Source organism: Orcinus orca, chromosome 14 (assembly GCF_937001465.1).
Source record: "Orcinus orca chromosome 14, mOrcOrc1.1, whole genome shotgun sequence".
In the NCBI taxonomy this organism is placed as follows: Eukaryota; Metazoa; Chordata; class Mammalia; order Artiodactyla; family Delphinidae; genus Orcinus; species Orcinus orca.
This window is the reverse complement of record NC_064572.1, coordinates 9067171-9088145: the sequence shown is the minus strand read 5'-3', so window position 1 is coordinate 9088145 and position 20975 is coordinate 9067171. Positions and strand designations below refer to the sequence as shown.

Genomic DNA, 20975 nt, shown 5'->3' with positions numbered 1-20975 from the left:
AGGACTGACTGTATACAATGGAATATTATTCAGCCGTGAGAAAGAAGGAAATCCTGTCATTTGCAACAATCTGGAAGGAACCTGACGGCATTGTACTAGTGAAATAAGGTGGGCAAAGACAAACACTATATGATGTCACTTATAGGTGGAATCTAAAAAGGACAAACTCAGAGGAACAGAGAATAGAGTAGTGGTTGCCAGAGGTTGCAAAGTAGGGGAAACGGGGAGATACTGTTCAAAGAGTACACCCTCCCTGGGATAAAATTATCAAGTGTGGGGATCTAATCCATAGCATGGTGATTATAACTAATAATACTGTATCATATATTTGAATGTTGCTCAAAGAGTAGATCTTAAATGTTCTCACCACCAAAAAGAAATGGCTTGTCTCTATGTACAGTGACAGAAGTAACAAAAAAAAGGAAAGAAAGAAAAGAAATGGTAACTATGTGATGGGATGGGGATCAACAGAGGCAGTAGCTAATAGTATGACGGCTGGTAGTAATTTTGTAATTTATAAATGTTTCAAATCAACACATTCTACATCTTAAACTTACACAATGTCATGTGTCAAGTATATCAAAATTAAGCCGGAAAAATATTGAATAAAGGTTAAAAAAAGAGAAATAATCACTTTTACCCTAAAATTTGAAGACGGTATGACTGAAAATTAACTATGTATAATTTATTCCACAAGGCAAAAACCTTCTCTCTTGAAACACACCAATTATAGATGCATAAGGAACAAGCGCAATAGGTAGTCTCTGAATTAAAATATCAGTGTGCTTCTACCAAATGAGAACTTGCATTAGGGGACAAGGGAAGGGACAACGCTGGAACATGCACTCAACAGAACTTCACTTATTGTTTAAAAAACAAACGAACCGAAGAAAAGCCCACTACTTCATAAATCCTAGAAATTGCTTCATCTAGTTAGGATCCTTGGATTTATAAAGACTTCTTTTTATTATTATCTTTAAAATATTTATTTATTTATTTATTTGGCTGTGCCAGGTCTTAGCTGAGGCATGTATGTGGGATCTAATTCCCTGACCAGGGATTGAACCCAGGCCCCCTGCATTGGAAGTGCAGAGTCTTAACCTCACTACCTGGGAAGTCCCTTATAAAGTCTTTGATGGTGCATGGGACCTTAAGAAATCATCTAGACCGGTGATTCTTGGCTTTTTAAGGTCAAAGACGCATTTCAGAATGACATGAAAGTCGTGGGCATTTCTAACTAGAGAAATTCTCTAACATAATATCAGCATTTCACTCACACAACTATAACAAAATTGAGTATCTGCCCCTGTCAGAGTATCACCATGGAAACTGCATGCTTATACAAGTGTACGATGTGAAAGACATATTTGGACTCCTCCAATAACAAGGTCTCTTTTTTTTTTGCGGTACGCGGGGCTCTCACTGTTGTGGCCTTTCCCGTTGCGAAGCACAGGCTCCGGACGCGCAGGCTCAGCGGCCATGGCTCACGGGCCCAGCCGCTCCGCAGCATGTGGGATCTTCCTGGACCGGGGCACGAACCCGTGTCCCCTGCATCAGCAGGCGGACTCTCAACCACTGCGCCACCAAGGAAGCCCCAACAAGGTCTCTTAATCTGGGTCTCAGGGACTTAGTTTTAGAGCATCCATAGATGGATTTCTGAAGGTCCATGCCATCTCCTTAAATTACATGCAAAATTTTGCAGGTAGAGTCTATTCAGTAAGTTATATTCCTGGGTTCTTCATGCCCTGAAATGCTTTTTCACACAGATTATATGGCTCAATCATAAAAACACCTGAGAAAAGTGAGGCACATATTATTTAACAGATGATAAAACTAAGGTGCAGAAAGAATAAGGCTTAAGGTAAACCTGTTCAAGGTCACATATAATATTAAGAACCACAAAAAGTGGTGTGTCATTGCAGAAAGGCTGTCATCTAAGTTTCATTAGACGTAGTTTCTAATCCCAAATCTTTGTCTAGTGTGGTAGGTAACCTTGAGCGTGTTACTTAGCCTCTCTAGGTCTCAGTTACATTATTTACATATAAAGGGGGCAGTGGGAGGGAATATTACCATTCCCTGCCTACCTCAGAGCTCTAAGAATCAGCTGAATTTACATAAATGCACTTTTAGACAAAATGTAAGAAAGTCCTATAGTTAACCTGTGGGTTGTAATTTAATGTATAAATCATCTAAAAACTTTCAAGTCTCAACTTCAAAAAAAAATTATGAGTTGCAAATGTGACACCCCATCAACATGAACAAATTGTTGACCACGAGGTACTTTCTAGAATTCTGGATGGCTCTAAGTATAGAGGGTCCAAGGACACTGGTCCTGTCCATAACCCCTCCAGGGATCGACAGAGCCCCAAATGAGAGTGTGCTGAACAGGGATACTGAAGACCTCACCAACCCTGATGGAAATCAGGACCTGATCTATTGTTTGGAGAGCCACTCTGAATCAGGAACCAACAGGGGCTCCTTTAGCAAGATCATCTGGAAGATAAACAGATGATTGATTTGGCTGCAATGCTACTGCTCTAGGCTGCAAGTTACCACATTCACAATTCTGGATGCAACAAACTGTGCACTCAAAGAAAGACAGACTCGAAGTATTTCTTCAAAAATAAACTGCAGGGGGACTTCCCTGGTTAAGAATCCACCTGCCAACACAGGGGACACGGATTCAATCCCTAGCCCGGGAAGATCCTACATGCCGCGAAGCAACTAAGCCGTGTGCCACAACTACTGAACCTGCACTCTAGAGCCCGCGAGCCACAACTACTGAGCCCATGCACCACAACTACTGAAGCCCGTGTACCTAAAGCCTGTGCTGTGCAACAAGAGAAGCTACCGCAATGAGAAGCCCGCGCACCGCAACGAAGAGTAGCCCCCGCTCACCGCAACTAGAGAAAGCCCGTGCACAGCAAGGAAGACCCAATGCAGGCAAAAAAAATAATAATAATAAGTAAATAAAAATACCTTTAAAAAATTTTTAAAAAACAATAAACTGCAGAACTTCCACAAGATTTCAATGGTATTTTTTGAATAGATTTTTTTGAAACTGTCAAAAGATAGAAAGGTGATACCAATAGAAACCACAGAATTAACAAATAGAAGCTAATCAAGTACCTACTAATTCCCAGATTTGCAAGGAGGGGGCGGGATCCCTTAGTCCCCTAAAAATAAGAGATCAAGGTAGATCAGTACAGGATTATATAGAAAGTAGACTAGTCAGCACAATATCTTACTAATAAAAGTACTCCACATTTATTGAAATTAATTATAAAACCAACGTTCAAGACCCAGTGGACATTGTAAAGCAATTATACCCCAATAAAGATGTTAAAAAAAAAAAAAAAAAAAAAGACCCAGTGGAAAAAGTCTAAAAATAAGCAAAAATGTAAAAAATATAATGTATTATAAAAATATTAGAACATAAACCCCCAAAAAGTATACAAGGAAATAATAAATCAGAGTATAAATCAATGAGATAAAAAACAGACTAGCAAAAAGCCAAAGCCAAATAAAGCAAGAATTAATTCTTTAAAAATACTAACATAATGGAGACACATTTGGCAAAAATGACTAAAAACATCTATACAGAGAGACAACACAAATATATACTATGAATACATATATAGCCAGGATATAAATATAATAACATATTAACAACACTGTATCAAAAAAAAATTGAAAATGAAGACAAAATGGACTAATCCTGTGAAAAATGTAATTTATCAAAACTTGCCATTAAGAAATGATGAAAAACTTATATAGCCCTATACAATTAAAGAAACTGAATAATTAAAAAAGAAGTCTTCCCATAAGCAAAATACCAGGCAATTTCAAGCAAATTTTCAAGGAAACAATAAATCCACTTTTTAAAAAACATTAAAATACTATTATAGAGATACAATTCACATAACATGAAGTTCACCATCTTAAAGTGCACAATTCAGTGGGTTTTAATATATTCACAAGGTTGCACAGTCCCACTAATTCCAGAACATTTCCATCACCTCATCAAAAACCCCACATTGTTAGTCACTCCAAACCCCTCAAGCACCCCAATGCCACCAATATTTCATATCAATACATAATACAATATGCGGCCTTCTGTATCTAGTTTCTTTCACTTAGCATAGTTTTCTAGGCTCATCCATGAGGCAAGTAACAGCACTTAAGTTTTTATGGCCGAATAATATTTCATTGCAGGGGTATAACACACCTTGTTTATCCATTCATCAGCTGATGGACATTTGCGTTGTTTCCACTTTTTGGCTACCATAAATAATGCTGTTGGAAACATTCATGCACAAGTCTCCCTCTCCTTCTGTTTTTCTTTTTCTCTCCCTTCTTCCCTCTTCTTCCTTCCTTCCTTTCCTTCTTTCTCTTTCATTATATAAAAGATATAGATATAAAATTTATATATATAGTGGGTGTAGAGTGGTACTTCATGATTTTGATTTCCCTAATGGCTAATCAAGTTTAACATCTTTTCGTGTGCTTATTGGTCATTTGCGTGTCATTTTTACAAAACTGTCTACTCAAATCCTTTGCCTACTGTTAAACTGGGTTGTCTCTTTACTGTTAAGTTGTTAAGAAGAGTTCCTTTCATATTTTAGATACATATATCTATTATCATTATATCACTATATTATCGGATTATGCTCTGCAAATATTTTCTCCCATTCAGTGGGTTGCCTTTTCACTTTCTTGATAGTGTCCTTTGATGCACAAAAGTTTTTCATTTTGATGGAAGTTTCAATTTATTTTTTTCTTTGGATGCTTGTGCTTTTGATGTTATACCTAAGAAACCACTGCCTAATCTATGGTCAAGAAAATGTACACCTGTTTCTAAGGATTTTATAGTTTTAGGTCATATTTGTATTCGCTCCATTTTAAATTAATTTTTGTATATGATTTGAAGGATCTAACTTCATTCTTTTCATGTGGACACTCAGCTGTCCCAGCACCATTTGTTCAAGACTATTCTTTCCCCATTGAACGGTCTTGGCACCTTTGTCAAAAATCAATTGACCTGTCCAAACCCATAGAATGTCCAAACCCATAGATTCCACGAACACAGGATGCCTTTTTCTTCTGCAACATTTTATAGCTTTCAGTGTACAATTTGCACTTCTTAGGGTAAGTTTATTTCTGTATATTTCATTCTTTGTAATGCTATTGTAAATGCAATTATTGCCTTTTGATTTTTAATTGCTAGTGTAGAGAAACAGAACTGATTTCTATGTATTGATCTTGTATCCTGCGACCTTGCTTAATTCATTAATTATTACTAATAGTTTGGGGGGTTTTGAGGGTTCTTTATAGAGGTTTTCTATACATAAGATCATGTTATCTCCACATAGAGACAGTTTTACATCTTTCTTTCCAATCTGGAGGCCCTCTGTTTCTTTTTCTTGCTTAATTGCCTTAGCTAGAACCTCCAGTACAATGTTGGACATCCTCGTCTTGTTCCTGATCTTAGAGGGAAAGCTTTCCGTTCTTTCACCATTAAGTACAATGTTGTGTGCTTTTCGAATACCCTTTACCAGGATGAGAAATTTCGCTTCTACTGTAAGTTTGAGTGTTTATGTCATGAAAGGGTGTTGGATTTTGTCAAGTGACTTTTCTGTTTCTAGTGAGATAAACCATGGTTTTTTCCTCTTCGTGCTATTAATATGGCGTATTACATTTGATTTTCATGTTGAACCAACCTTGCATTCCTGAGATGCAATTCCACGGTGTTGGTCATGGTGTACAATCATTTTTTACTTGTGACTGAATTTGGTTTCCTAGTATATTGTTGAGGATTTTTGCATCTATATTCATGAAGGACACTGGTCTGTAGTTCTGTCTGGCTTTGGTATGACAATGATACTGGCCTCATAAAATGAGTTAGAAATTATTCCCTACTTTTTTGGAAAGAACTTGAGGACTGGTGATAATTTTATATGTTTGGTAGAACTTAACAGTGAAGCCATTTGGTCCTGCGCTTTTCTTCACTGGGAGTTTTATTAGTAACCTTACCTCTTTGCTATAGTTCTATTTAGATTTTCCGTGTCCTCCTGAGTCAGTTTTGTGCGTTCCTAGGAATCTGTCCATTTATCTAGGTTATGTAACTTTAGAATTGTTCATTGTGTTCCCTTATAAACTTTCTGCTTCTGTAAGGTCAGTGGTAATGTCTCCTCTTTAACTCCTGATCTCAGTAATCTGAATCATCTTTTCCTTGGTCAGTCTAGCCAAAGGTTTCTTTAATCTTGTTCATCTTTTCAAAGAACCAACTGATATTCTCCACTGTCTGGTATTCTCTATTGTTTTCCTATTCTCTGTTTCATTTATATCTGCTCTAATCTTTATTTCCTTTCTTCTGCTTGCTTTGTGGTTTGCTTTGCTATTCTTTTTCTAGTTTCTTAAGACAAGTTTAGGTTATTGATTTGATATCATTCTTTTTAAATGCAGGGATTTAAAGCTATAAAGTTCCCTCTGAGCACTGCTTTTGCTGAACACCGTAAGTTGTATACTGTGTTTTTTTCATTCTTCTCAAAATATTTTCTAATTTCCCTGTGATTTCATCTTTGACCCACTATTTAGGGGTATGTTGCTTCATTTATCTTCCCAATTTACTTCTAGTATTAATTTCTAACTTCATTCCATTGTGGTCAGAGGACATACTTTGTATAATTTCAATCTTTTTAATTGCATTGAGACTTGTTCTGTGGCCTGACATTTTGTGGATAATGTTCCACACACACTTGAGAAAAATATATCTTCTCTTGTTGGGATGAGTGTTCTATATACGGGTGTCAGGTCTAATTGGTTGACAGTGTTGTTCAAGTCCTCTATTTCCTTACTGATCTGTCTTGTTCTTCCATCCATTATAGGAAGTCGGGTATTAAATTATCCAACTATTACTACTGAATCGTCCATTTCTCCCTTCAGTTATCTCAGATTTTGCTTCATGTATTTTGGGGCTCTGCTGTTTTATATATCAATATACATATGTTTGTAATTGCTATGCATTCTCAATGGATTGGGCCTTTTACCATTACATGTTGTTCTCTGTCTCTAGCCAAAAGAAAAAAGGTCTTGATGTCTACTTGTTTAGCTCTCTTGGTTACTGTTTGCATGGAATGCCTTTTCCCATTCTTTTAATCCATTTGTGTCTCTGAATCTAAAGTGAGTCTTTTGCAGACAGCAAAGAGTTTGTATTAAGTTTTTAAATCCATTCCACCAATCCCTCATTTAAATAACACCTTTCTTTGATCACCTTCAAAAAAAGCCCTAGGGCTCTGCAATGTGTATGGTGGAAAAAACAATGATTTCATAAATGCAGCAATTACTTATGAAGGAAATAACCCAATTTTATTTTACAATTTCTCAGGAACTTGCCATGTTACCTAGAACCAATTTCTTTTTATAATAAAGATGAAAAACATCACCACAGGTGATGATATGAGAGCAACCACTTTAAAACTGAAACATTCAGGATACATTTAGAGATCCTCTACCATCCTGGTCTAACACCCACTGTATTAGTATAACATGCAATGTAGAAATGTATCAGTAGGCCCGGCACCAATCCACCTGTAGCAGATACTGCTGACTGCGGACCTAAAGGCCATTTCCCCTTCCCCGAAGATGGCAACACCTTAACTCGGTTTCTTGTGTTTGCTCTTCTCTCAGATAAAGGGCACTTTGATCTATCAAGGTGATCTCATCCTCCTTTCCACTAACTGGTTTTGAGGGACTGGAAAGTTACCCAGTCTAGGTCAATGAGATGTGAAAAGATGTCTTTTCTGAACTCTCCCTACTTCTGGACCCATTTTAAGAAATCATAAATCTCCACATTAAGCGAGTCTATATCAAGTTTCCTGTTTAGGCTAAAAAGTTTGTAACAGTTTGATTAAGTATTTCTCAACTGATCAAAAAATAAGCTTAACTTTTGTATTTTAATATTTTATTCAAAGAGTTCAGTTTTAAACATCTGTAAGACATTCATCAATCCATTATTACTTTACTTTTAACATTATAAATTTAACTTCAAGTGGCAGAGGAAAGAAAAATATGTAATAAAACTATATTTCAGCTGTATACCTTCGAGTAGGGAAACGGAAAAAACTACCACCAAAACAAACAAACAAACAAACCTAATCTATTAGGCATGTATATATTTTATTTTCCTTTAGGTGATCATTTTTGGAAAATTATCCTTTCCAAGAATAAGCCCTTGCAAACAGAGCTGCTAATCTTTCCAAAAATAAAATCCAGTATCCAGATTCTCAAAACTCACAAAACCAAATGGAAATGTCTAGTTGTCAGCCAACAGTGCCATGCTCAAGTCAGTTTCACACCACAGTGAATGGTATAACTATTTTCAGTAGGCAAATTCCTAATATAACTAATTCCTAATATTCCTAAAATAACTAATTTCAGTAGGCAAATTCCAATTCTAAATATTAATAGTGAGACTACTTCTACTACTAGTGATACTACTTGCTATTCCCAACTGTGTTGACAACTGTCTTATTGCTGAATTGTACGTGATAAATCTTCTTTGGCAACTTTTCATACTATGCATTAACACAACTGGACAACTATAAAGATTTGGATTAACTTAATATTTCAGAATTTTCAAAACTTCATTATAATTATTTAGATGTAATTTCTGACAGATGTTAGAATAGGAAAGCCTCCAAACATGCCTAATTAAATATAATAACAACAACAAAAACTGCTAAATAATCACTACCTTTTCAGTTGTATGTGCAAGTATATAATTCAACTCAAACATCAGTGAAAATATTACAATGTTAGTGCCAATTCTCTATCAGACTTTCTGTGATAAAGGACAAAAATTAAATGTAGAAACTAACATCTGGGTACCTGTCAATTTTTCTGGAAGGCTGTTTCATATGCATTCAAAATGACCTAAAATTAGCCAGAATATAACAGAATTCTCACTACAATACCTCATGAAGTATACTGGTAATGTGATTTTAAACTCTTGGTCTATGAATTAAGCCTATTTTGGAGGCTTGGCACAATATTATCAAGAAATTTAAACAGGAAGCTCAAGTCCAGATGTATAACTAAATATATATATTTTTTAAAAATCACCAACTTAAACTATAACTGTCTTTCACTAAATATTACCGCTCCAAAATTCACACACACTAAATTAAAACAGGTACGGCAGAAAGTGCACTCTGAAGCATGTTCACATTTACAAAGATAAATGATGAGGTTTAGCCAGCAAAAAGTCAAACAGGCATACAAGCAAACATCTGTATGCAAATTTTCACGAGTAAGATATAAGAAATGATTTGTTTCGGTAATTTTATGTACAGCCTGTATACAATTTAAAACAAGTACAACTGAAAACATTTCTAAAGCCACAATAAAGTCAAATGATATACTAAATAACAGTCTTACAAATTGGTCTCTCTCAGGAGTTCTTAAGAGAAAGAAAACTGAGTAATGTTACTCTAAGAAATGCCCTCTTCTTGATCAATCATTTCTGTTTTAACTGAAAAGACATCTGCCAGCATGTGTTTTGGAATTTCTGAACCTCTGACTTTCAAGGCATAACAAGCATTCTCCACTTTGGCCAGACTTTGTTTCAAGGTATACAGCTTCTTAGAAACCTCATAAGGTCCAGTATTGCCAATGAATGAAAACCCATCATAAACCTGACGTAAAAACTGGCTCACTTCAAAGGGGGTGTCAATGTCCCCATTCCCGACACTGTTAATACACATTCGCATCAACTCTCCAGTTAAATCAGCCACTCCCAGAAGGTAATCAACAGGCGTGATTTTCAGTCTCCAGGTACCGCATTGCTTATCCTGTGCATCAGAAGAGGGCTGGTAAAAAACAAAAAAAAAACAAAAAAAATAAAAACAAAAAAAAAGAACACACACACACAAAGAAAATACACTGTGTAAAAGAGTGACTATGCATGTATCTCATATAAGGAACAAAATCAACAGCAGGTCAATCATACTAATCTTCTCTAAATAAAATGATCCGTTTTGTTAAAGGACCATTTGAGACATTACAAGACGAATTCATGCCCTCAGTAGGGAGTTGAACTTATGACTTCAAGATATTTTTGACATCTAATATTGTATCATTATAAAATCAACCATTTCCAATTTCACTTGACATACAAGATAAAATCAAAACATTCTTAAACAAGGCCTACTGACTTTACTGCAACACAATGACTGACTTACTTAAACGACAAATCATAAAGCCCTCCAGGTTTAGGATCCAGTCATGTTTTCCTCAATCACTTAGTCCCTTTCTGGCCTCTCTCCTGTCCCCCTCGGCACTAGCCATCAGGATTTATTACTCTCTCGCTACACCCGCCTCAGTTCCTTTAGGCTCCTATTTTTCTACTGCACCTGCCCAGCAAAAACACAACCCTAAATCAGTAATAAAAATCTACTCTTGATAGTGCTTTATTCAAGTGGCTGAGTACCACTGGGCTAAAAAATGATAACACTCACAACTGTATAGCGTTTGTACCACTACAAATTACTCACCAGTCCTTTTGCTTATTTCTTAGATGGTTGTCTCCAGTCTCTTCAAACACTACTCCAAACCTTCACCACTCTCCTCCTCAGCCCTTACTCAATCCCAAACCTCTTCACTCTCAGTAAACAACCTTGCCTACTTTCACTGGCCTCGTTATCTGCCAGACCACCTGGCACAAGCTCTCTCAATTACCTTATCCCTAAAAAAAAAACAAAAAAACTTATTTATGTCCACATCCATCTTTACCTTCTATCCTCCAGTCTCAGATGATGAGTTGTCCCTCCTCTTGTTTGAGGTTAACTCTTCCAAATGACCTTGACCCATCTCCTCCCACCTCTTCCAGGACCTTGCTTCATAAGGTGTATGCCCTTGGGCAAGTTATTTCATCTCTCTAAACCTCAGTTTCCTCATCTGTAAAATGGGATAACAGTACCTACCTCAGAGGTTTATTTTAAGGATGAGATAACATTTACCAAGTTCTTGGCATAATGCCCAACACAAAGTAAATACTCAATAAATGTTAGCTGGTATCACCATTACCATCACTATGTCAGTTTCCTCTCTCCACATCAATTTCTCTCTCTACTGGATTCTGTCTAAAAGAGGCAATGTCTAAATTGTTATTAAAAGTCTGTATGAGACTTAGCTAGGTGGGGTATAATTATATTGGAGGACATTTTAGGCAGAGGGAACTGCAAAGGCGTGCAGGTGAGAATCGAGCTGTATATTTGAGGAACTAGTGAGGTATTTCTTTGGAGTAAAATTTAAAGTAAGAAGTGGTACAGGATGAGTCTAGAAAGATAGAGCGAGGGGACAAAGTCACATTAAGAAATGAGAACTTTACCTATAGGTAACAGAGTCGTTGAGAATTAAGCAAGGAAATGACAGAGTCAAATTTAGGTTTTATTAAGATGACTCTGGTTGCTCTGTATCCAATACATAAATCCTAGCACTGCTGGACTCTTCAGAGACCATCTGTTCCAACCTTCTCAATGTAGAGTATAAGAATGAGGTCCAAGAAACACTGTAGGTAATATAACTAGTTAATGGTAGAACTGGGTAAGTATACAAAGTCAGCTTCCCAATTATCCTGACATAATTCCCAATTATCCTGACCTGCTATGTGTTGTTTCTATTAACTGTTAAGAGAACTGGCATCTTTTTGGAAAGGACAGACTGTGGGTGGTGAGGGTAGAGGAGGGGGGGAGGTGGCGGGCATTTTCATAAAGTCATTTATAAAAGTAACTTTTGCTTAAGAAAACATTAATGTTCTTTGTTTCTCTCATTAGACAGTAGGAGTTCCCTGATTATAAACTAAGAAGTTGATTTTGAAGAAAAAAGTGTGTTAAAAAACGAACAAATTTCAACTAATTGTCAAGGAAATAAATTCTGCTTTACCGATAATACATATTAGAAACTAGGGAAAAGAAAATTACTTAAAAAGCAGTTTTTCAAGATGGACCTGAAGTATTTAGGGGTAAAACATCGTGACATCCATAACTTAAAGCAGTTTAGCAAAAAACATTTAGATGAAGCAAATATGGCAAAATGTTCATTACTGAATCCAGGTAGTGGGTATATGGATGTTCATGTGCTACTATTCTCTCCACTTTTTTGTGTATTTGAAATTTTTCATAATAAAAAGTTTAAAAAAAATTAAATGGTTTTGACACTACTCTCAATAGGCATGTCAGAGCAAAATACCTTCCCCTACTGAATTTCCAGAATTTTCAGCACCAAGAACAAACTTTAGCACTAAAGGGAAAAATTATTTATGAATGTGGTCTTCACATTTTGAGAACTATATGTATATGAATATTATGACACCTTAATCTTACAATAATTTACTACCTAAATCCTCAGAATAGTGTTTTAACTCTCAGCTTCTCTACCTTTTGCCTTTATATTTCCATTCTGAACTAGAGAGAACTTTGAAAGGGAGGCATGGTAATTTGCCTGATATATTTAAGAAGCAGGGTCGAGATTCCCTGGTGGAGCAGAGGTTGAGGGTCTGCCTGCCAATGCAGGGGACATGGGTTCGTGCCCCGGTCCGGGAAGATCCCACATGCCGCGGAGTGGCTGGGCCCATGAGCCATGGCCGCTGGGCCTGCACATCCGGAGAGGCCACAACAGTGAAAGGTCCGCATACCACCAAAAAAAAAAAAAAAAAAAAAAAAAAAGGAAGCAGGGTCAAACAGGCTTACCTTACTTCTTTCCGTAATTCAATCTTTACTAAATAAATAAAAGGTATGAAGGAATTTTACTTCTCAAGATGAATTTCCTCCTTAATAAACTTCACATGATTTTTAAAATTGAGACAATACATGGTTTCCTTGAAGTAAGTTATATCTGTCATGCCAAATTATATCTCACTTTTCAAAATTAATGTTTTATTAACATTCAAGAAAAGATGATTTCCATAGCTTCTTCCACTTTCTGCCTGCCTATCCTAACTCTTTGAGTGATTTTTAAAAAAATAATAATGAAAGAAAAACTGATGAAAAATAAAGAAAGGAAAAAAACTGTTTAATTGTATCTTTATGTGTACTGGTATCTCAGGAGGTTACCAAATAGTCAAAATTTTACCTCATGGCCTGAATACTGTATCTTGAAACCCAGGGGAAAAAATAGTATTTATTTAAAAGCTGAACTGCCAAAGTTTCTCTTTTCTTAATTTAGAGAAGCTATGTAATATTTCAGATAAAAGCATTATGAACTCAGTAATTAACATCTCTCACTATGTAATAACAACTTGATATTGACATTGATAATGACAACTAACTACTGAGCACTTATGTGGCATGTGCTGTATACTACCTAATTTAAAACCTTTAAATCAAATCCTTTAAAACACTCCTTTGAGGCAGACACCTGGCACAGGGGTCCCTGGGGCACATGGTGAGAAACACCGGCAGCGTGGACAAGGACACTCATGACTCTGGATGCGAGACACCTGGTTTCAAAGTTACCTGTCATGCTTACTAGCTAACTAGGTTTTGGTAAGTTACTTAAACTCCCTAAAGGCCTTTTTTGAAAAATGAGGGTAATAATTCTTACCGCATAGGTTAAAAAAAGGATTAAATGAGACAGTGCTTATAAAGGGCACATAGTAAAATACACCATAAAACCAAAGGTGGACTTAACGTAATTACTCAATAATGCTTTATGTAAAGAGTAATGTTTTCCCCCAACATACCCACGGTTGTTTGAGCCACTAACTAAAATATTTAAAAAGACCATTTCCCTAGTTGGGAATCTATGAAATCACACTGTAGAAAGAACCTTCCCATCTCAATATTCTTAGCATCATAAGCCAATAAACCGCCTACAATCATTATACTGTTACATAAATTATGTAATAAATGTGAAATATGATTTTAAATTCTTACAGTCTTATTTTCTTTCCCATTGTCTTCTGTTGAAAAAATCAATTGTTTATTAATTTCATCCATACTGATAAGTGATCGTGTTTTGATGAAGTGTTGAAAAGAGACAGCCTCCACATATTCCTGCAGTCCTGAAAAACCAACCAAGAAATTACTAAGGAACAACCACTGAATTAATAATAAGGAAGTCATAATAAAGAACTTCAAACTAATCATCACCTAGCTCAACAAAAGCTTAATGGGTGCCTCCTATGAATATCAGCCCTAGATTCAGGTCTTAGAAAGAACACAAGGGACCACCTGGGAATAGATGGTGGGGACTACACTGAACACGCAAACACTTCTGTGGCTGAACTTTAGACAGCTCAAGTACAAAGGTGTTCAATTTCTTCTTCGTGCTTCATGAGCCCATTTGTCTTAAAAATCTACTCTTTCCGACAGAGAAATGGCAAAGATTTTCAGAGAAATTTTTTTTTTTTTTTTTTTTTTGCGGTACGCGGGCCTCTCACTGCTGTGGCCTCTCCCGCTGCGGAGCACAGGTTCCGGACGCGCAGGCCCAGCGGCCATGGCTCACGGGCCCAGCCGCTCTGCGGCATGTGGGATCTTCCCGGACCGGGGCACGAACCCGCATCCCCTGCATCGGCAGGCGGACCCTCAACCACTGCGCCACCAGGGAAGCCCCAGAGAAATATTTTTTGAAGAATTTAAGAAAGGGCTATTACAAAAATTCTGATAGGCTTTAAAAGAAACTACACAGATTATTTTTTGCTCCCTTCAGCAGCAAAATAGACAATGATTCAATCAAATGAGACAAAATTAAAGATCATTTGGCTCTTTCCTAAAATTTTAATAGGTAAAAAAACACAGTAAATAATGCAGACTAAAGTGTCAAAATTCAGAATACTGTTTTCCTCATACTTCAAAATCAATCCTTTCTGCTTCAGTAGTTTACGTTTAAAAAAAAAAAAGCTAATGAGTAATACCAGATGTACCAGATGTAAATTCTACAGAGTCCTCACTGAATTAAAAATACATCTTGGTGGGCTTCCCTGGTGGCACAGTGGTTGAGAGTCCGCCTACTGATGCAGGGGACACAGGTTCGTGCCCCTGTCCGGGAGGATCCCGCATGCTGCGGAGCGGCTGGGCCCATGAGCCACGGCTGCTGAGCCCGCGTGTCCGGAGCCTGTGCCCCGCAACGGGAGAGGCCACAACAGTGAGAGGCCCGCATACAGAAAAAAAAAAAAAAAAGCTCAGTAAAGGTTGAAAATAGTACTATAAATACTTTTTCAAGTGTTTTAAAACAACCAAATTTTATCGTCACAATTTTCAGCATTACTTTATTATGTCTTAATCTATAAGGTAATACATACAGGGAAAAAGTATTTCTTAAAATGATTATCATTACTGTCAGGTTAAGAAACTCAGTCTTCTTTTTAAAGGCATTATTGTAAAAACAGGAAGAGGGGAACAAATTCAGAAAGAAAACTCAGAACTTGGTAGGGTCATCAGTATTCAAGTTCTCTCTCTAACACTTCTCCTGACAGAGTCCTGCACTCACAGAGCCTCCCAGAAGCTGACACTAAAAGTCAGGCCTGGCAGCAACAGTGTTGAGAAGGCTGGCCACTGTGGTATTGTCACAAATGCCACACTAGGGTCAAAGACACAAAAGGAAATGCATGACCTGGTTTTTATAGCAATAAGAGGAAACAACTAAATGAAAATACCCTGACTCATTTTGAGCAGCAAATGATGCTAAAGTAAGGTTAGAAAATAAGTGTCTCCTGCTGACAGAGTAAGACATGATAGGACACTTTGCTTAATAAACCTAACATGCTGAGAAATGAAACAATAAAGTTGAGTTTAACAAAACAGATAACACCCCTTAACATTTACAATTAAATTTCTGTAACATTTTAGTTTTATGAATAGGTTCATAAAACCCAGTTCCCTTCCCTAACGACAATCTGTATTTCTCATTTCCTTCCAGAAATACTTCAGGCATACAAAAGCAAACAGCAACACTTAAGAACCACTCATCACATCTCTAAATATGCTCTAACGTGACTGGCTCTTAAGAATGAGAGCTAAAGACGAAGATATGCAGAAAGATTTATGGACAAGGATATTCATCATCACAATCACTACAACAACAAAAACTGAAAAAACCTGAAAGGTCAATAACAGAAGTGCCACTCGTCAACGTACTGTCCCTCAGCTCCATCAGTGCAGATAATGGAGGTGGACCCTAACACGCTTCTCTTTTGCCAGCTGGCACATTAGTGAGCTTTGCTGGTAGAGGGCCCTGGAAGGACAGCAAAGGAGGGAAAGCTCTCTTCCGGGTTCTGGTGTGCCCGTCTTTGGCAGCCTTCTAAGCGTGGGGAACCTGCAGCTCCAGGTGGGCAGCAGCACGAGGCCCCTCTTTGGGGGCAGATTCCCTTTGTGACCCAGAGAGCATCTCCCAGGGAGCCACCTCCCTGGGCAAGGAGTCTCCCGGCCCAGCACCTCCCCACGGACAGCTTCCCAGTGATGCATCAGCACGACATCTCAGCCATCCAATGGCCCACGACTTCAGGGGGGGAGGGAGCGGGGGACTCCTCGAGATGTGTTTCTGCCTCTGCCCTGGGGTAGTGGATGCCTCCTGTCTGATACTCCTGTACTCTTCAGAGTTCATGTTTCCTCTTATAAGGCAGTCCCCTACACAGTTAATTCGTTATATTAAACTTTCTCTGTTCAAATTACTACGCAGGACACTGATGAATACAACAGGGACTTAGGAAAATACATAATGGTATCGTATCCCCTTCACCCCTATTACCATGGACGAGGTGTTCCATCCTTTGAGGCCAGCCAGCAAGCCTAGCCTCAGAATCAAGATACAATCCCAGCAGGAACCTTAACGTGGATTCTCCCTTCCACATATGAGGTTTTCCACCTGATGTCCCCTACTGGACGCTATCAGCATCGACACTCTCAGATCTCTTCCATCCACTGGCCCTACCTTCCTCACACCTACTGCCCCAACTCTCTCCTCGCCTTCAGTTAAATTTCAGTAAGCTCACCTCACACTTCTCAGCCTACTTCCTTCTAGCTTGAATGCATCTCTACACCAAAACAGCTTTCACTTCAAGTTATCATAGTTGATGAGTCTAATGGACATTTTTTCAGTCTTAACTGTAGCAGCGTTCAGCATTTTGACCCTTTTCCCTTCTTTAAACAAACTCCCCTTTGGTTCCTTTGAATGGCATCATCTCCTAGTTCCCCTTTTTTCTAACTCTCTGGCCATGTCTTCTTAGTCTCTGCCTCAATTAATCCCAGGCTCTCAAATTTACCTATACTTGGCTTCAATCCCTCAACTTTACATCTCTGGCTTCGAGTCACACGTATCCAAATGCGTGTTTGACAATCACATCAGAGGACCTCAAGACCAACATGTCCCACAAGGCGTTCACAATCTTCCTTCCCAGCCTAGCCCTCTTCGTTTTGCCAGTTCTAAGAGCCTCCTGCCCGCCCTTCCTTCCATCCATTTTCTTCCCTCTTCTTATCCACTCTCACACCACAGACTGTTTGCCTTTTTAATAACTATGACCACGTCACTCCCCCACTTAAAGCCTCAATAGCTTTCCATGGCTCTCCGAATACGGAGCAAAACCATTAACGTGGTTTATAAACACCTGCTTAATTTCACCCTCCACCAACCATCATCAGCCTCAACTCACGCTATGGTCAAGTTATAACTCACGTAGTAATACATTTCAAAGGTGGGTATGTAAACCCATATAAATATCCTTTAAATTAACAACAGTACAAGGCTTGTATGTACTCTATAATATGAATTTTCCTACAGTTAATATAAAACACTACTTCTTCAATATTTCTAGGCATAATCCTGCCCCCAAGTTCCTACAGTTGGCTTACACTTCATAGCCACGTCGAGCAAAAATAGTAGTGTTTTAAATGCTGGAATCAAATACAAGTATCAAGGTTCTTGTCATACATGTGGTAATTGATGGGGGAGAGAGCATAAAAACTAAGGTTCTATCAGTTGAAGGTGGTGCACACAAGCTTTCCCAGGGCTTCATGGTGAGGCTCGATGATTTCATCATGTGAACATTAATTATCAAGATTAATGGGTATAAGCCAGTGTACCCACAGATGGAGGATGGCCGTATCTATATACCTATAATCTCAAGCTGATTTGACAGACAAAGTGCAAATTCCAGTGTGTAGTTCAAGGCAGAAGAAATCAGTCAGAAGTGAGGGTATCACTTAAACTGAACCCGTCTCTCATCTATTCTCTCATGGTAACACTATGTCTGACGGTCCATTTGGCTAGCTACGGTGCCCAGCTGTTCTGTCAAACACCTGTCTAAATGTGGCTGTGAAAGTATTTTCTAGATTGACTAACACTTAAATCAACAGACTCAGAGTAAAGCAGATGACCCTCCATAATGGGGTGGGGCGGGGAGAGACACTCATCCCATCAACTGAAGGCCTTAAGAACAAAGAATGAGGCTTCCCAACCAAGCAACCGGTTGGGAAAACTGCCACGAAGACACCCTGCCTGAGCCTCCAGCCTGCAGACTTCAGACTCAAGACTACAACATCAACTCTTCCATGAAATTCCAGCCTGCTGGCCTGCTCTACACATCTCATACTTCCTAGCCCCCAAATCATGTGAGCCAATTCCTTCAAATAAGTTACTTCCTACCTATCCCACTCCCTCCCCCACCCCCATGACTCCTGTTGGTTCGGTTTCTCTGGAGAACCCTGACGTCAAACAGTGGAACGGCATGTCTCGTGAGGCAGAGTGCTCACATAACCTAAGTGCGCATACAACGCACACACCTGTCTCCTCTCCTTGACTCTCCGTGCTTTCCCTTTTTCATTCCACACGCACACTGCGCCTTCTCTGATTTCAAGGGGTTTCGTTTGCTGGCCCTCAGCCTTCCCTCCATGCCCTCCTCCCTCTTTCACCTGATTAATTACTACTAATCCTTTCATGTTCCATCAAACAGAACCTTTGAAGAAACTGTCTGACACCATCCCATTCTAAGTCAAGCCCTTATTATATGTTTTCCTAGTACCATGTACCTTTACTCTGAGGCACTAATCAAAGTTGTATTTATTTATTTATTTTAAATACATCTTTATTGGAGTATAATTGCTTCACAATACTGTGTTAGTTTCTGCTGTACAACAAAGTGAATCAGCCATATGCATACATGTATCCCCATATCCCCTCCCTCTTGCATCTCCCTCCCACCCTCCCTATTCCACTCCTCTAGGTGGTCACAAAGCACTGAGCTGATCTCCATGTGCTATGCAGCTGCTTCCCACTAGCTATCTATTTCACATTTGGTAGTGTATATATGTCCATGCCACTCTCTCACTTCGTCCCAGCTTACCCTTCCCTCTCCCCGTGTCCTCAAGTCCATTCTCTATGTCTACATCTTTACTCCTTCCCTGCCACTAGGTTTATCAGTACCAGTTTTTTTTTTAGACTCCATATATATGCGTTAGCATATGGTATTTGTTTTTCTGACTTACTTCACTCTGTATGACAGACTCTAGGTCCATCCACCTCACTACAAATAACTCAATTTCATTTCTTTTTATGGCCGAGTAATATTCCATTGTGTATATGTGCCACATCTTCTTTACCCATTCATCTAAATGTTGATGGACATTTAGGTCAAAGTTGCATTTAAATAATGTAAAATTCCAGGACTTCCCTGGTGGTCCAGTGGTTAAGACTGCACTCCCAATGCAGGGGGCCTGGGTTCAGGGAACTGGATCCCACATGCCGAAACTAAGAGCCCGTGTGCCAAACTAAGACCCAGCGCAACCGAAATAAATAAATAAAATAAAATAAAATAAAAATTTTTAAAGTATTAAAAAATTAACATAGAATTCCTTATCTACCATCCATTTCTATCCCTTGCTAGGAGGGCAATATGATGACTACCTTGTTCACTGCTTATCCCTTGTTCCTAATGTAACAGGCACAAAAACATAATTATACAAGGCAGATCCATTTTTGAAAAACTATTTAGTAATTTTAAATTATGTTTCATAGGGACATTTAATAAATAGGAAAATGACCATTTTGGAAAAAACCCTAAAGAAATAAGTAAAAATTAAAACATAATATATACACTATGATTATAAATAAAGACAGTGGGAAACAGGAAAAACTTGCAACTTAAAACAACATCAAAAGGATTCTTATTACCTCAGCTCTCTAAGCAAGCTGGTTTAAACCATTCTAGTGGGAGTACTGTTATACTGTGCTATTCTGCTTACAGAGATCACTGGGGAAAAACTATGTCTAAGAATTTGATTGCATTCAAGGAAAGACTTAAATTCCAGGACCCATCCCACAATGCTTAAGAAAAGTATCCCAATATCCCTGTTATCCACATGGCTCAGAATAAAAGGGAGAAAAAAAGGAAAAGATAAACTAAAATTAAATGAAATAACATAAAATAAAGTTATTAAAATAAAAATAATTTTTAAAAAAATTTTAAATGTAATCAAAAGAAGGAAAGAAGAATGCAACTAGACCAAAAAACAAGTCCACCAATTATAACAAGTGCTAAAAACTACACTAAAAAAAAAGAAAAAAAGGGCTTCCCTGGTGGCACAGTGGTTGAGAGTCCGCCTGCCGATGCAGGGGACACGGGTTCGTGCCATGGTCTGGGAAGATCCCACATGCTGCGGAGTGGCTGGGCCCGTGAGTCATGGCCGCTGAGCCTGCGCATCCGGAGCCTGTGCTCCGCAATGAGAGAGGCCACAACAGTGAGAGGCCCGCGTACCGGTTAAAAAAAAAAAAAAAAGAAAAGTATCCCAGAGTAGATGTACCTTTGCTTAACAGAGTCCTTTAAGGAGTGTTTGATGTGCAAGGGGAGAAATGGAGCTCAGCTTAGGGCAGGGACAACAGAGTTGAAATGCCCTGCATAATTAAAAAGAAATAATTTCAAGTTGCAAAGTTCAGCAATGGAAGAGAAAGAATTTTTAAAAAGAAAACAAGCAGTGAAAAAGCAA

At 38.3% G+C, this 20975-nt stretch overlaps 1 protein-coding gene across 7 annotated transcripts in view; it reads right to left on the bottom strand.

Annotated features, from left to right (window-relative positions):
* Nucleotides 1-20975, bottom strand: part of TSNAX (translin associated factor X) — a 56119-nt gene that overhangs the window by 15033 nt on the left and 20111 nt on the right. For 4 of the 7 annotated variants that reach the window (XR_007471227.1, XM_049696801.1, XM_049696804.1 and 1 more), the window contains exon 5: nucleotides 13935-14062. Coding sequence is in view for 5 of the 7 variants with exons in the window: in XM_049696801.1 (XP_049552758.1) it covers nucleotides 13935-14062 (128 nt within the window). In the remaining 2 variants the exon portion in view is untranslated. Of the gene's footprint in view, nucleotides 1-7946; nucleotides 9870-10791; nucleotides 10957-13934; nucleotides 14063-20975 lie in introns of those variants that run through there. The other 3 variants (XM_004281577.4, XM_049696802.1, XR_004477907.2) reach the window with 2 other exon arrangements.